The following is a 15274-nucleotide window of genomic DNA, read 5'->3' as shown; positions in this document are numbered from 1 at the left end:
AAACTTTTGCTGAAACTACTTACTTTAATGAAAGTTTGTTATCAAGTTTTAAGGAAATAATTTCATTAACTAGTTTCATTTTTTGAAAGGCATTTCATGAGAGTTGCATACTTTTCTTCCTATGAGCATATATCATTCTACAAGGTTTAATGTCTTCCATAATGTAACTGTTAATTACATATCTATATGCATAATATATGTCTATGTTACATACATATACAATATTAATGACTATTCTACAGCAACCACATAAAATGTATTTAGTCCAAAAGCAATGTTTACATTAGTTGTAATATCTTTTAATATGAACTTAAATAGTAGAGTTTTGTAAAGGTTTACTAACCTGCCTAAAATCAGCAAAGCACATCTGGAGTGCACCTTCTTCAAACCCTCTAACAGGTTCTGAATTAACAAACACTATTGAAGACAAAAAAGAACTCAGTTTAGTTTATATCCATTAGTAAATAATTATTATCTGTATTTGTTTTTAAGGCCTTAACATAAAATATTTGGATTGCCAACACAATTCAGTTTTATTGAAGCATAAAATGCTGTTTCGGTTTTGTCTTTGATCTGCTTAAACATAGTCTAGAAAGCCAACATCCAAATGCAGTGGAGATTATGTGAAAAGTTTATCAAAATGTGTGGAATAAGATTGACCTCATTTTGTAGAAACTTACTATAATGAAACAAGTATTTTCATAATAATGCATTATTATGGCCATCAAAACTGAACATGATTTACAATGAAATAGTTCCAAGGGCAGCAGGAAGCGTGAAAATTGTTCTTAAAAGATATATTAACCCTTAAACAAATAATACTGTGTAAAAGTATTAAGTATTCTGATTATTTACAAAACACAACTGAAAAATAAATAAGAACAAAACTACAATAAGAATTTCATTAATTAATCAACAACAAAAATAAATCTCTTCACAGAAAACTAAATCTCATTAAAAAAATACAATTCCTAATTGACCTAAAACTTTAAGAAGTTAATTATTATTGGGTATCTTTGAAATTAGATTTTGATAAAAATGGTTTTATGTTTCAGATGTGGTTTAAACAAACAGTTTCAATTTTAAGGTAATAACATTAAAGTGTGATGGTCCATAAGGTACAAATTTTCCAAACTCTTAAAATTTCTTGATTTGCATATACTGTGTTAACCTTATTTCCCCAGATGTTAAAAGCTTTAAAAAATAACAACAAAAGCACTTTCAATTTTGTCCATAAATCATCTATAAAAAGATCATAGCATAATGTGTATGCTAAATGCAAACTTTCCACCTTCAGTCATTGTCTAATTCAGCAGAAATACCTTTGTTGCAATATATGGAAAATAGTCAAGTAAGGAAACTGTTATTGTATTAAAGTCTATCTTTATGCTGTGCTGTTTGTGTCCTAGGAACCACAGTATTTACATTATACATCCATTGTACGTCACTAGTATAACAACTGAATAACACAAGCAAAACCAGGTTAATATATGTGATTCATCCTCACTGTCAAGCTGAATTCAGAGAAAGTACACCTTACTTAAAAAGATGGGACTAAATATTTGTCCACAGAAAACCATCCTTTCCTTTTCACTACTGGCTTACATTATACACTATATCTTATTAGTATGATAAAGATGACTTAAAACTGTAAAATGTTCAAAGTTGCATCACCTACTTCAATCTTTTTTCACATCATCTACCTTTGTATTAAACTCACTGACTCTTTAATATTTTGGGATCTTCTAGAAATTTTTCCCTCCATCCAGGATGTTTTTGTGGCCTCCAAATTAACAAGTTAGGACTGAGAGATGCCTTGGGTCTCTTTTACAACTGGATGATACATCCATATCGAGGCTTACAATATAAAATTGGATATAAGGAGCCTTGTTAATTTGGAGGCCAAGAAAATATACTGGAGAGAGGGAAAAATTTCTAGATGATCCCAATTTTCATGAAAATATAGGTGATTTTCAACAAAATAAGATATTAACCAGGGCAACAGTGAAAGTTATGTTTCCTATACTGAAAATGTATTTCATATAACTAGTCTCATTTAGTGCTGCCCTTTATGTGACAAAAATGGAAGAAAAACATGCCACAAGTATTTTTCCTCCCATCCTTTGGAAATCACTCATTTTAATGTCTCTCATGCAAATTATCATGGATAATCCTCCACAAAGGAAAGTGCTATTCATTCATTATACATGTAACTTCCTCTATTTAGTTCTATCAAATTACTGTTTTGAGTTTTGGTAGAGAATTGAATCACTCATTTTGAGTGGAGAGGAAGTACATTTTATGTATAGAAAAACTAATTTCTAAAATGGTACATCAGCTGTGCTTATATAATCAGATAGAATCACACACTGAATTGGTGCAAGGGAAGAAAAGAAGCACCCTTTGGAAGAGTACCAAGAACACACCTTGAGTCTAAAGAATTAGATATGAAGACATGATGTGGGAGACTACACTATTTCTAAACCAGCCATACTCTTCACCAATCTGGGAAATGTGTTATATATTCTGGTAGACAAAAACTGAGAAGTAAATCCAATTAGTATTGGAGAAAAATGGAAGTGTCTCCAGACATAAAGTGGCTAGGGCATGATAAACTGTACTTCACAAGTCAACTACATCCAAAATCTATGCTGCTGGAAACTGACACAGATAGAGAGGGTGGGTGTAGAATGAGGATCATACCATCTTCACTTAAAATTAATGAGACCAGAAGGGATATCAAACATCTGACTCCTGAAGAGAGCATATGTTAAGAACAGAAAATGGTATATCAACTTTGAAAACCTGATGTCCTGGATTGAAAAAATGTATATGAAAGAGAAATTGACCAGAACCAACCTAAGACAAATAACATCCTCAGAATAAGCTACACAAAAGACAGTTGAAGGGAAAGAACCAGAACAATCCCAAGTTCCTCCACCATGCTGTATCAAGACGATTGTAGGACGAAGGCACCTACTGTTTGTAGGCCCTACCAGCCATATAAGTTAATCCAAAAATTAACTTTTAAGGAAAATTTTCATGGACCTATAGTTTTCATAGGCCCTAGGCACTGTGCCTAATAAATAATTCAGCCCTGCCTCCACAATACAGATAAAGTATAACTGAAGGAGGAAGTCAAACATCCATACTACAATGTGCAAAAACTTATGTATTTTGCTTTTACTCTATATCCAAAATCCAGCCAATGGATTTTCATCTGGGACCAGGATGATGAAACCCAACCAAACGAGTTAACTGCAATTTGAGGTCTCACTCCTTTGGTCTATATATATGATGTCATCTACACCAGCAGAAAACCACTTCCCTACTCTGCACTGAATTGTAGATATTTTATGCCATTAAACAATTCAGGACAATGCCCCACATTCCACTACCACAGTGACTTGGAATTGAAAATTGATAAGAACACCCAGCTCCACTAGAAAAAAAGGGAGTGTGATACGTGGTGGAAAGTTTGGAAATATGTCAACACCTCAGATAGTGAAATAGGTGACCATGAAACTGTTTTTTAAAGTAGACCAAGCTGATTTATTCAATATAAGGCATGGCAGGATAGGCAGCTATCACATTCTGTTTTACTCCTGTAGTCCATGATTGGTACAGTCTGGGATGGGTGTATTTGTGAAGCACTTTTGTTGCAAAGTTAATCCTCAAGCAACCTTGTTGAATACCCCATCTCAACAGTGTGCACTGAATGGCCATGGAATATATTTAGGTGCGTATACATGGCAAAAAGTGTGGATTTTAAGGTTAAAGAATACTTGATCAGGCAACACTTGCCATGGAGTGTGATCCAAACAGAGAATTACAATGAGAATGGAAATAAGACCTCTGAAAATGTAGAAAAAGATGAAATATAACTTATCCAGGCTTGTTGTCACATGGAAGTCTAAAGAATAGTCACAGGTGGAAGACAACATCCTGAAGAGGAAGTAGAAAGCCTATGCAAATAATGAGAGAGAAACATATCACATGTAGTCCATATGCCTAAGAATTTTCTCCGACAGACAATGAAGATGCGATGCCAGAGAAAAGGTAAGATGCCTAATTTGATGAGAAGACACCTGGAGCAATGTATGGGAGGATAAAGAAACATAGGAATAAACCAACCAAATCAAAAGTTGAACCCATATGATGGAAGGAGAAAAATCACAAACAGAAGATGGTTTCTAAGGGATAAATAGGTGGAAATGGAAATCATGAATGGAAGCTTTGCAATACAACAATGAAGAGCACATACAGGACACAGAAGGCCAGGAAATGGAAGGAAGGGAAATTGGAGTAACCATATCTAGCAGCCAAGATTTTATGGAGGAAAGAATAATCTGGATAAATAAAATATGTTAAATGATAAAGAGTATATGAAACATTAACAGCAAATAAATCAGACTGCCAACATCCATAAGCTAATAGGAGAAAAAACACCCACCAAGGGGAGAAACAATTTCATTATAAAACAAAAAAAGGAGACTTAGAAATTGATTGAAAGACTATGACAGATAGCCAGTCTTCAGTTTTAATAACAACAAACAGCTGGAATAGAAACTGTGAGAGAGATGATTTCCAGATTCAATGTTCTGTTGGACAGAAGGTCTTGAACTACCTCCGACAGAAGCTGGCTGTTAATGGGATCCTGAGGAAGAAGGAAAGAAATGGATATCTGTGATAAAAAGAGGAAGGTAAAGGAAGCATAGGACATGCCCAAATAATCCACCAATCTGTGGTGAAACATTGCCAAAGGGGAAGAAAGTCACACAACTGAGCTCCCATCCAGTTATCAACTGGTACTGTTGATATTATGATGATCTACACTGAAGAAAACCCCTGGAAAGAGGAACAGGTAAAAGCTGGGAAGCACTAGGATAGGAAACAGGAATAGGGGCTTGTTCTTGATTCCAACTGTGGCAAACGAGCTACCAAAAACGAAAGGGTAGAGTGTTGATGCAGGTGTTCCCAGCATGCAATTCCAAAATGTCTGGAATACGTTTGAAAATATACTAAGAAACAGAGCTACACATGATTCCCTAAGTGGGCAGCAAATAAGTCTGACAGAAGGCTGCATTTTGACCCAGTATGTTTCAACAACAGAAAAATTATGTATGCAAGGTGAGAGTAGAGAATGAAAAATGAGTCATCTTAGAAGTAACAAAGGAGAGGCTGTTCCTCAAAAACCTCAGGATTTTGGTACACAGTATCTGAAAGTAAATGTATGATAGATAAATACCACAAAAGTAAGGATAAGACAGAGGCATGGGTTAAAAGCACTGGAAATCATGGAGTACTCCAAAATTGGTAAAATAGATTCCAACACCTGTGAGTCTTAAAACGGATAGGCTACTTGATGGTTCGTCAAACAAACTATCCACAGCACATAGGAAGCAAGACATGCTGGAACTCTCAACCAATTATGAAGTAAAATGCTTTGTATGAACCCTAATAACCAAAGAAAGTGGGAAACTGAATAAGGTAAAGAAGAACTAAGAACTATCATACAACAAAAAAGGATGAGGATTGTAGGAAATCATAAAAAAGGATAAAACATCACATACCTGAGGAATCATACCTAAATACGCAATATTAAACCGAGCTGACTCTGCAGGAGGTGTATAGGGAAACATGAGAAAATCCTGTGGTGGGAAAAGGCTATAAAAATCTTTCTCGGAATGAACAGGTTCAGATTGTTCATGAGGTGAATAACTTCAAGAGAAAGTGGCTGACTCACAAAACGATCAGTCTCTCATTGAATAATTGCAGATAATTCCATTAACAGGGTTGCTTGCACCTCCAGGCAAAGTTACAAAACCGGCACTCTGTGCTCTATCTACCTCACGAGCTTCATAAGCACTCACGAATTTTTCAAAAACAAACATGTACAATATTATATCAACTATACTTTGCCTTACGATGAAAACGTTTTCTAAACTGATAGAGTGTGATCACAATTAATTATACTTGTGAGAAGACATTGGTAGCAGGCCTGTGATGTTATTAACTCTACGATTTTTCTATTCAGCCCCCTAGGTATCTTCATGGGAGAAAATAAATAAATTTCTTTGTCTTGTAATTCTGTTCCAACCAGTATGTAAACAGTTTGTTTATGATGCTTTTATTTTTTAATAATTTAACTCAAATTGGGGAAACTTAAGGGAAGAATAGAAACTTTTTAAATTCCCTATAAAATCCGAGATCTTGAAATATGCATGGAAATAAACCATATTCGAGAGGTAAAAATCATCAAATCTCATAATTTTGATGTTTTATAACTGTCATAACAATATCACTTTAGTAATAATCGGAAAGTACGCGTTGAATGATTTTATTCACTATAATTCAAGCCAATGTTTTGCTGTTGAACTGAATGACTGTCGTATATGGGACCTTGTATGATACACTTGTATCAGACGAAGGACTTTGATTATTGATGAGTGTTTTTGATACATTTATCCATGTTACACAAACATATTCTATGACTGGTCATGTATGTTCTGTAAAGTTTAAATATGTTTATTGTTGAATCTTCTTGTTTTAATCATCTAAATTCCTAAGGTAACTTGCTATTTTACAAATTCTGGTTTTTATGTTATATAGTGTGGTATCCAGTTTAATTTTAAATCAAAGTAACCCCTCTGATTTTTTTTTATATTGTTTGTTTGTTTTGGAATTTCGCACAAAGCTACTCGAGGGCTTTCTCTGCTAGCCGTCCCTAATCTAGCAGTGTAAGACTAGAGGGAAGGCAGCTAGTCATCACCACCCACCGCCAACTCTTGGGGTACTCTTTTACCAACGAAAAGTGGGATTGACCGCACATTATAACGCCACCACGGCGAGCATGTCTGGCGCGACTCGGGCGCGAACCCGCGATCCTCAGATTACGAAGCGCACACCTTAACGCGCTAGGCCATGCCAGGCCCTTTTATATTGTTACTTGTAAGAGAGTCACGTTTAGATATAACTGTAATATTAATATATTAATTTGTTTTCTTTTTGTACGATTTTGTAAATAACATGACTTGTATTTTGTGCGCATTTATTTTAATTCTCCACTTACTGCAGTTAAAATTCTATATTGTTTAGTAGTGGCCATTTGTTGCTGTTATACGTTTTTCGGCACTCTTCCAGACTGCAACATCACCTGTGAATTACAAGATAAAAGTGTGGTTTGAGTCTTTCAGAGGCTTGTTTTTAAGTTATGTAATTTACCTGCCAGGCGAGTTGTTTGAACTATTTTCACAACAATAACTGTGATTATTTAGTAAGTATTATTGTGAAACAACAATACCTTATTTTGAAATAAAAATAACGTAAACATTAGGTTTTTCACACATTTTTGAATTTGTATATTTTAAATTCAAATCAAAGCTGTTTAAAAATGGAATTGTGGTTTCTGTAGCCTCATCATAAATTTCACACCTTTTAGTTTCTGTACTTTGTCAGTTTTTAGCGTTTAATCCGTAACTTTTATCAGCTTTTAGTGTTTAATCCGGAACTCCGTAACTTTTATGATATATTGTTTGTGGTGTTTCTTTGTTGCCTCTAAGCATGTTGTGAAACAACAATATCTTATTTTGTAATAAAAATAACGTAAACATTAGATTTATTTTCACACATTTTTGAATTTGTATATTTTAAATTCAAATCAAAGCTGTTTAAAAATGGAACTGTGGTTTCTGTAGCCTCATCATAAATTTTACAACTTTTAGTTTCTGTACTTTGTCAGCTTTTAGCGTTTAATTCGTAACTCCGTAACTTTTATCAGCTTTTAGTGTTTAATCCGTAACTCCGTAACTTATATGACATATTGTTTGTGGTTCTTACGTCATTACAATATTTATAATATAACAATGAAACAGTATCTTAGCAACACAGATAATTAGGAGACATTTTGTAAAACGTTTAACATACTACTGCAAGGAAACTTTAAGATATAGAGATGGTGAAGTTCTTTTTCAAAACATTGCTTTTTATGGCATTATATGCTGTAACAATAGCAGTGCCTGGGCACATAAAACTTAAACCCGAAAATATTATACTTGGCGCCCCACAGGTTATTCCATGTGTCCCTGACAACTATAAGATCAAATGTTATACCTTTGATGTTTTCAGGTATTATTGGTTTGGCCCATACGGTGTAATATCAACAGATGACGAGAAAATTCACATAAACAAAGCCACGGGTGATTTGATGATTGATAAATTTGATATTTCTGATGCCGGTGCTTATAAGTGTATTATTGAATACTCAAGAAACTGGGAGATAAAAGCACAAAAACCAATTTCCATCACTCATTTCTTAGAAGGTAAATGCCTATGAGAATCGATTTTGGTAGTGTTTAGAAGTTAAAAAAAACAACAACTTTATATTATGAATCGGATTCCATCCATTTTTACTACAATTTATGTAAAGTGTTATAAGTTCGATATATATTTAATGATTGTACATTAATTTTCGAAAATCCATGAAATCACCTTTCCAACTACCCACATACAGCTCACCGCCATTGTTTCCGCGTTAAACCTGAGGTGTTAAAACGTTGAAAATCAAACTTGTCTGGATATAAATTTATCATTACGAAATAATTTTTGGTTTATTATTATTATATACAATAACTAAATACATATATATATATATATGAATAAATGTAATCAATAGCATTACACAATTAATGAAATTAGACATTCCGTGAAGTCAGAAAACGAGATAACCTTATGTTAGAAATTAGAAAGGTTTTGTTGTTTTCTTTACAAGTCATAGAACAAATAATTTAAAAAATAAAAAGTGTTGAATGATTTCTTTAATCGTCTGTGAAAATATTGAAATTGCAAAATGCTACGGTGTTATAGCAGAAAAATGTTTCTTTTGTTACAAACACACAGCCAAGTTCTGGTATTCAGAGACATTGTTTAGCCACTTTTCACATCCAAGGGATGAAACAATACATTCTTATCATTTGAAATAAGAAAGTTTGAAGAGCTTGTTTGATTAACTATATCTGTTACTGAGCATATCTTTAATTCTGATCTGGGTAGACATCTTCATTTGTTGGAAGTTAATATTAAACACGTCACATATTAATGAAAAAAAATTCAAGAATAAATACAGCACTGCGTGTTGTTTATTCGCTATTCCGTAAAGCAGAAAACACGCATGATTTCGTAAATAATTTTAATTTTTTTAGTTTATGTTCTCTCTCACGCTTCACTTTATTGTTCCGTCAGTCATGTTATATATATTTTTAATTACGATTGTTTGTTTTTGAATTCCGCGCAAAACTTCACAAGGCTATCTGCGCTAGCCGTCCCTAAGTTAGCAGTGTAAGACGAGAGGGAAGGCAGCTAGTCATCACCACACACCGCCAACTCTTGGGCTACTCTTTTAGCAACGAATAGTAGGATTGACCGTCACGTTATAGCACGGCTGAAAGGGCGAGCATGTTTGGTGTGATGGGGATTCGAACATGCGACCCTCAGATTACGAGTCGAATGCCTTTACACATCTGGCCATGCCGGGCCTTTAATTACCAAAATTTGCGTTTTTCATATAGCAAAGCTTCAAAGAGATATCCGCTGTACCTACCGAGGGGAAATCGAACCCTCAACTTTAGCATTGTAAATCCTTATTTATTATTAATTATGAAAATACATTGATTTGAAACTTCCTGTGACTTACGATACAGTAGATAAAGAACAAGATAAGCCATCAACTATATTTGTTAGATTTTGTTTATACCTTACAGGATTTCCAGTGTATGAGCTTTCAAGAAGAAAAGTAGATAATAATTTGTTATGAGCCTAAAGTGTCATATCAGGTCAAAAATTCCCCTAGTGGCCCAGCAAAATGTCTGCGTGCTTCCAATGCTAGAAACCGGGTTTCGATATCCGTGATGGGCAGAGCATAGATAGCCCATGATGTAGTGTTATGCTAAATTCCAAACAAACAGTGCAAAATATTATTTCTTATGTAAACAATACTTGAACTACAAAAAATCTTATACTTTATTTTAGCATGCGTACAACCTAATGAAAACCACCAATGTCCTGAAGGATTCACACTGAGAAATAACCTGTGTTGTAAGTTGTGCTTTCCTTTAAAGCGTTTATATGTGTGATCAGTATTTGTGAATTCTAGTTTTTTAAATAAATCGAAAAAGGAAAAACTGTTTTGAACAAACTAAGCGGTAAATTAGTTATTATATACTTCATCCATTATTTTATTTTTAATTGTTAACATTGTTTACATTTCAAACTTTTTTCTTAGATCCAAGTCAAACAGAAACGGAGGAAGAAACATACGTTCCTTCTCCAAAGAAAAGTAAGTTATGCTACATATAAAATTACGTAAAACGTACCTTTAACGTGAGACAATATGTGTGGAAAGGTTGGTGACAAAATGTCGTGATGTAAAAATATTACCGTGACGATGTTTGTGTTGACGCGTGTTGTTCTTCCTTCCCATTAAATTTCTTCAATCCCTTATTCATGAAGGTAAAAAATGTAGTAATGTGTGAAGACCCGATCTCTTATAATATTCCAGTACATTGTGGACATTATTTTCTATTCTAAATAATAAATCTCTTACCATTTCACCACTCATAGCAACTTAGGTAAAACATGATTCATCAAACCATGTCTATCATTCCCACTAATTCACTGTTCGCAGTTTGAGCTTTTCTGTTGTCTGAAGTAAGTTTTTGGACCAGTAACTGCATGCCATAAGTATTTTTCTCCTCCTAGTATTGTTGTATTATTTAAACTTTGACTATTTTAGAAAACTGGTTGTCTAGAGCAGAGTTTTAGATTTGTTTACAACAAAAAGACAGTCCATGCACTTTCGCTTCGAATTATTACCGATAGTTTCCAATATATTCTCTTTCGTTTGTAGTTCATTTACACACTAATTACAGATTTCTTTGAATAGAGAAACATATAAACAGTATTCAGTTTACAAATTGCTAGTAAATCAGTGTCAACAATCATACATCTTTGGAAGTCTCGCCCTCCCAGCCGTGGGGGGTGTATAATGTGACGGTCAATCCCACTATTCGTTGGTAAAAGAGTTGGCGGTGGGTGGTGATGACTAGCTGCCTTCTTTCTAGTCTTACACTGCTAAATTAGGGACGGCTAGCACTGATAGCCCTCGAGTAGCTTTGTGCGAAATTTCCAAACAAACAAACAAAACAAAACAAACGTCACTTTTGCATTGTTACGAATACATATATCTGCTGTAATGGTGGTCAGACATGTGACGCATCAAATGATTATCCTGATTTGATAAGAAAACACAGTCAGTGTATTTCGTTGTCATAAGATATGATAAGTTAATATCTTTACTTGGATTATCAAATAAGAAAGTAAATCTAAAGTGATACTTTACACTTCTTTACCTGTACTGTTTTTTTCATATGCATTAAACTTATACGTGTTTGAATAAAGAGTGGAACTTCTTCGATTCCAGTAACTTAGAACGCTGTGGTTATCTTGTTATTTTCACTGTAAGTATACCAAATGAAACGTAGCCTCCTCCAATACTATCATATAACAAAAACAAGTTGCACTAAACTAACTTTCTTTTCAACTTGTATTTTTCCATTTCAGCACCATCCATGTTAGAAAATCCGATTCTATTGGTAACTGCTGCAGTAGGAATACCACTATTGCTCATTTCTTTAAGGCAAGAACAAAACAGTATTTTTTTATGTTTTGTTGAATAGATCTTAATATAATTTATATGTTATTAATAGTTGAACCATGTGTGTATATACTTAAAAATGAATTTATAGGGGCTGAGAAATAAAAAAATGTTAGTTACTTTATTTTAATTAGAATGATAAATAATCAGAAGGTTACAAACGCTTGCATTAAGAAGAAATATGTAAGGGGGAAATTAGCATCATTAGTTTACAATAAAGTGTATTTTAAGTGTGGAGATTCACTTAAAGCTTAAATTGTGGATCACTTTTTACAATATTACAAGTTCTTCTGATGAAAAACATTCTTTGTAAGTATGTTATTGTTCAACCTGTTTTTTATATGTAAATACCTCAAGGTACTGTGCGTGTCAGAAGAAATACTTGAAATTGAAACGTGTAAAATATGGGTAACCTAAACTATTACAATTCGAGTACTTTAGATAAATATAAAAGGCATTTTCATTCAAAAAGTTCTTTAACTAATTAATGATTTCCAGTTTATTTCAATATGGTCTTAAAATTGAAATTTATCTGCAAGTATAATAATTATTAAATTATCCCTCTTAAGCCATAACATTTTATTCCTGTTTACATTTGTTAACTTTATTTTAAAGAGATGCAGCAGGGGACTACTTGTCATGTCCACCGTGGGGAACTGAACCCGCCTATTTTAGTGTTATATGTTCATATACTTACTGACGTTCCACTGGGAGAGAACGTATCTGTGGCTGTCGTTGTTAAATATTATTATTTCTAGATTATAATTATATTCCATTTTTAATTGACATAACACTAATGTACAAATAAGAGTCAAATTAAATCATCTATGTTATTTATTCGCGCTTTTTTTTTGTAGTGTCATTATTTGGAAGTGCAATTGTTGTGGATGTGAAGCAGTAAAATCAGTGAACACAGAAGACCATGCGAATAAAGATGACAGAACAAAAATTAAATATTCACTTGTACCACAAAAAGATGAAGATCAGTCTGTTATTAGAAACGAGAAGAGAAAATGTAAAAGTGTAAAAGAGAAGAGGGCCAAAAAAAGTTCCGAATTTTCATCTTCCTGAAGTAAGTATTGTGATAACGGGAAATGTCATCATATTTCATACCGAGTGTCTGGGACTTACAATGCTAGAAACCGGCTGTCGATAGCCGTGGTGGGTAGAGCACAAATAGACAAACATAACAAGAATGTAATGTACCTTCAGTCACATATGTTTACTTACTTTCTATAGATTTTTATGATGTAGAACTTTGATGTATCTTATCTGATGTTCAAACACCCCTCTCGTCATGCCAAAATTTTAAACAGCAGAAATTCTCTAACAAGTTGACATTTATGCTAGCTAGAAACTTTCTAATTAAAAACACTGGACTCATTTACGCACCACATTGAGTTTAAAAAATGTATTTTATTTTACTTTTTATGAAGCATCATTATTATCGTGTTTGTATTGTTCTTGCGTTTTAGTTCAAATCGATATTGATGAATTTCGCAGCGCTATCTCGATGTTAAACTGCTTCCAAACAAATATTAAAATATTCGAATTTTAAATACAAGGCACCTATAGATTAAGGACATCTGGTGCAGCCCAGTAATACGACCGAATACTTATAACTCTAATAGTCTGGTATTAATGCTCTTGGTGAGCAGACACAGATATAGTCCGTTTTGAAGTTTCCTGATAAAAAGAACAACAAAAACAACGTAGAGTGAAATTCTCGATAATTGCAGCAACTAAATTAAAATATACATCACGCAATTTACCATTCTCGAAAGTATAGTTGTTAGTACCAACGTTTTTTATTTCAATTTCTTTTTCAGTTTGATTATTTTTGAAATTCTCAAATTTCTAATAACGCTTGTAAGTAATTGTTTACATTTTATTCTGTTTAGTACTAGAAAAATATGATACTTTCTACAGAGTGTTTCCCCAAAGTAAAGTTGTAAATATTTCGATATGCATAAAATAAACATTCCCTTCCCTTTTTTACTTATTAGAAATCAATTTATAGAGTCAATTAGTGTGCTCAAAATTTGGATATTTCAATAAAAGTGTTGTTCGAAAACGTATTTTAATTGATATCCACTAAATTGATATAGCCCAGTTATCGGTAGTTTCATTGTATTCATTTCCAAGAGGTAATTTCTATATAATGATAACTAACATCAACCTATCCTGATTCTTGTTATTTTTAGAGAGAAAGAAAGGCGAATGTTTTTACCAACAGGAAGGACATCCAAAATAGTAATGTCTCAAATGAAATAACAAACATTATCACGAGTCTTGAAGGATCACATACAAAATATTTTATACCAACACAGCCTCATAAATATCAACCAATAATTTCATATATATCAGAAACTCTGTTAACTGAAAGGAAGGAGGTACCTTCACATTGTAGACGTAACAAAAAATTTAAGAAATATAAATCAAAGAGACCTCTTTACTTCAAAGAACTGCGAGATTTGTTTCACGAAAGGAAATCATCAGAGTCAGAGTGTTCCGACGACTAGAGTAGAAAGAAAAATTGAGAAAAGTAAGCCCCTGAAACATATTTAGATCCACAAGAATTTTTTGACTAGTGTTTAACCGAATTAGAAAGCCAGATGCAAGACAACAATAAAAGAACTTCTATGATCGGACGATTTTCTTCACCAATAAGAGACAGTGGAACTCGATTTATGTTTTCTTGTCCCGAATTTTCACAAACTTCACATCGATAAAAAAATTAAAATAAAATCTATGTAAATAGAAAATAAAAAGCTATAGAGTATTTAAAAAATTGTCTGTTTTATCGCGTTAAAAATACATGTTTGTTCCAAAGAAAATGATTATTTATTACAGAAGCTTTATAAATTATAACTTCACTGTAGACACACATGTTGGGGAAAGAATGATTTCAAATTAGTAACTAATATTTTTTGGATATACAAAACTGTTTAGTTTAAGAGTTATTATTCAATTTATTTGGTGAGTTAATATTTAATGATTTAAAAAAAAGTGATTATTTAAGTTTGGTTGTATAACGTGGCAAACAAACAAACATTCCACGTTATACAAACAAACTTAAATAATCACTTTCAACACTCTTGCTATGATTTTTTGATAGCCCTCGAGTAGCTTTGTGCTAGCCGTCCCCAAATTTAGTAGTGTAAGACGAGAGGGAAGGGAGCTAGTCATCACCATCCACCGCCAACTCTTGGGCTATTTTTTTTACCAACGAATAGTGGGATTAAACGTAATATTATAACGCCTCCACGGCTGAAAGGGCGAGCATGTTTGGTGCGACCCTCAGATTACGAGTCGCACGCCTTAATACGCTTGGCCATGCCGGGCCGCTTTCTATGATATATTGATACTTAGAACAACGACAGCTGTAACGTTTCCCGAACTTTGTTCACTACAAACTCTTGCCGTAAAATAAGTGACTTCTCGCTTAACGTGCATCAAATCATGTGCAATCTGTTAGTTGTCTTGTAGGGCAGGTATTCTTATATAGGTAAAACCAAGAATGATGTAACACTGGTCATAAAATTCTGTTCATCTAACCACACG

The 15274-nt window shown here is 33.4% G+C and overlaps 1 protein-coding gene and 1 long non-coding RNA gene across 16 annotated transcripts in view; one reads left to right on the top strand and one right to left on the bottom strand.

Moving 5' to 3' along the window:
- The window catches only part of LOC143233504 (exocyst complex component 6-like), a 17209-nt gene extending 11159 nt beyond the window's left edge, over positions 1-6050 (bottom strand). For 6 of the 15 annotated variants that reach the window (XR_013018196.1, XR_013018197.1, XM_076469792.1 and 3 more), the window contains exons 1-2: positions 5574-6050; positions 344-417 (exon numbers count right to left, since the gene is read on the bottom strand). Coding sequence is in view for 9 of the 15 variants with exons in the window: in XM_076469790.1 (XP_076325905.1) it covers positions 344-417; positions 5574-5642 (143 nt within the window). In the remaining 6 variants the exon portion in view is untranslated. The remainder of the gene's footprint in view (positions 1-343; positions 418-5573) is intronic. The other 9 variants (XR_013018193.1, XM_076469798.1, XM_076469789.1 and 6 more) reach the window with 2 other exon arrangements.
- A 3728-nt stretch (positions 6051-9778) lies between these two features.
- Positions 9779-14337, top strand: LOC143235247 (uncharacterized). The gene is made up of 4 exons (XR_013018984.1): positions 9779-10092; positions 10280-10333; positions 12568-12782; positions 13915-14337. It is a non-coding gene; the product is annotated as an uncharacterized LOC143235247 (long non-coding RNA).
- Positions 14338-15274: the final 937 nt, after the last annotated feature.

The sequence above is a fragment of the Tachypleus tridentatus genome, chromosome 12 (genome assembly GCF_004210375.1).
Source record: "Tachypleus tridentatus isolate NWPU-2018 chromosome 12, ASM421037v1, whole genome shotgun sequence".
Classification (NCBI taxonomy): domain Eukaryota; kingdom Metazoa; phylum Arthropoda; class Merostomata; order Xiphosura; family Limulidae; genus Tachypleus; species Tachypleus tridentatus.
This window is presented reverse-complemented; position numbering and strand designations above follow the sequence as displayed.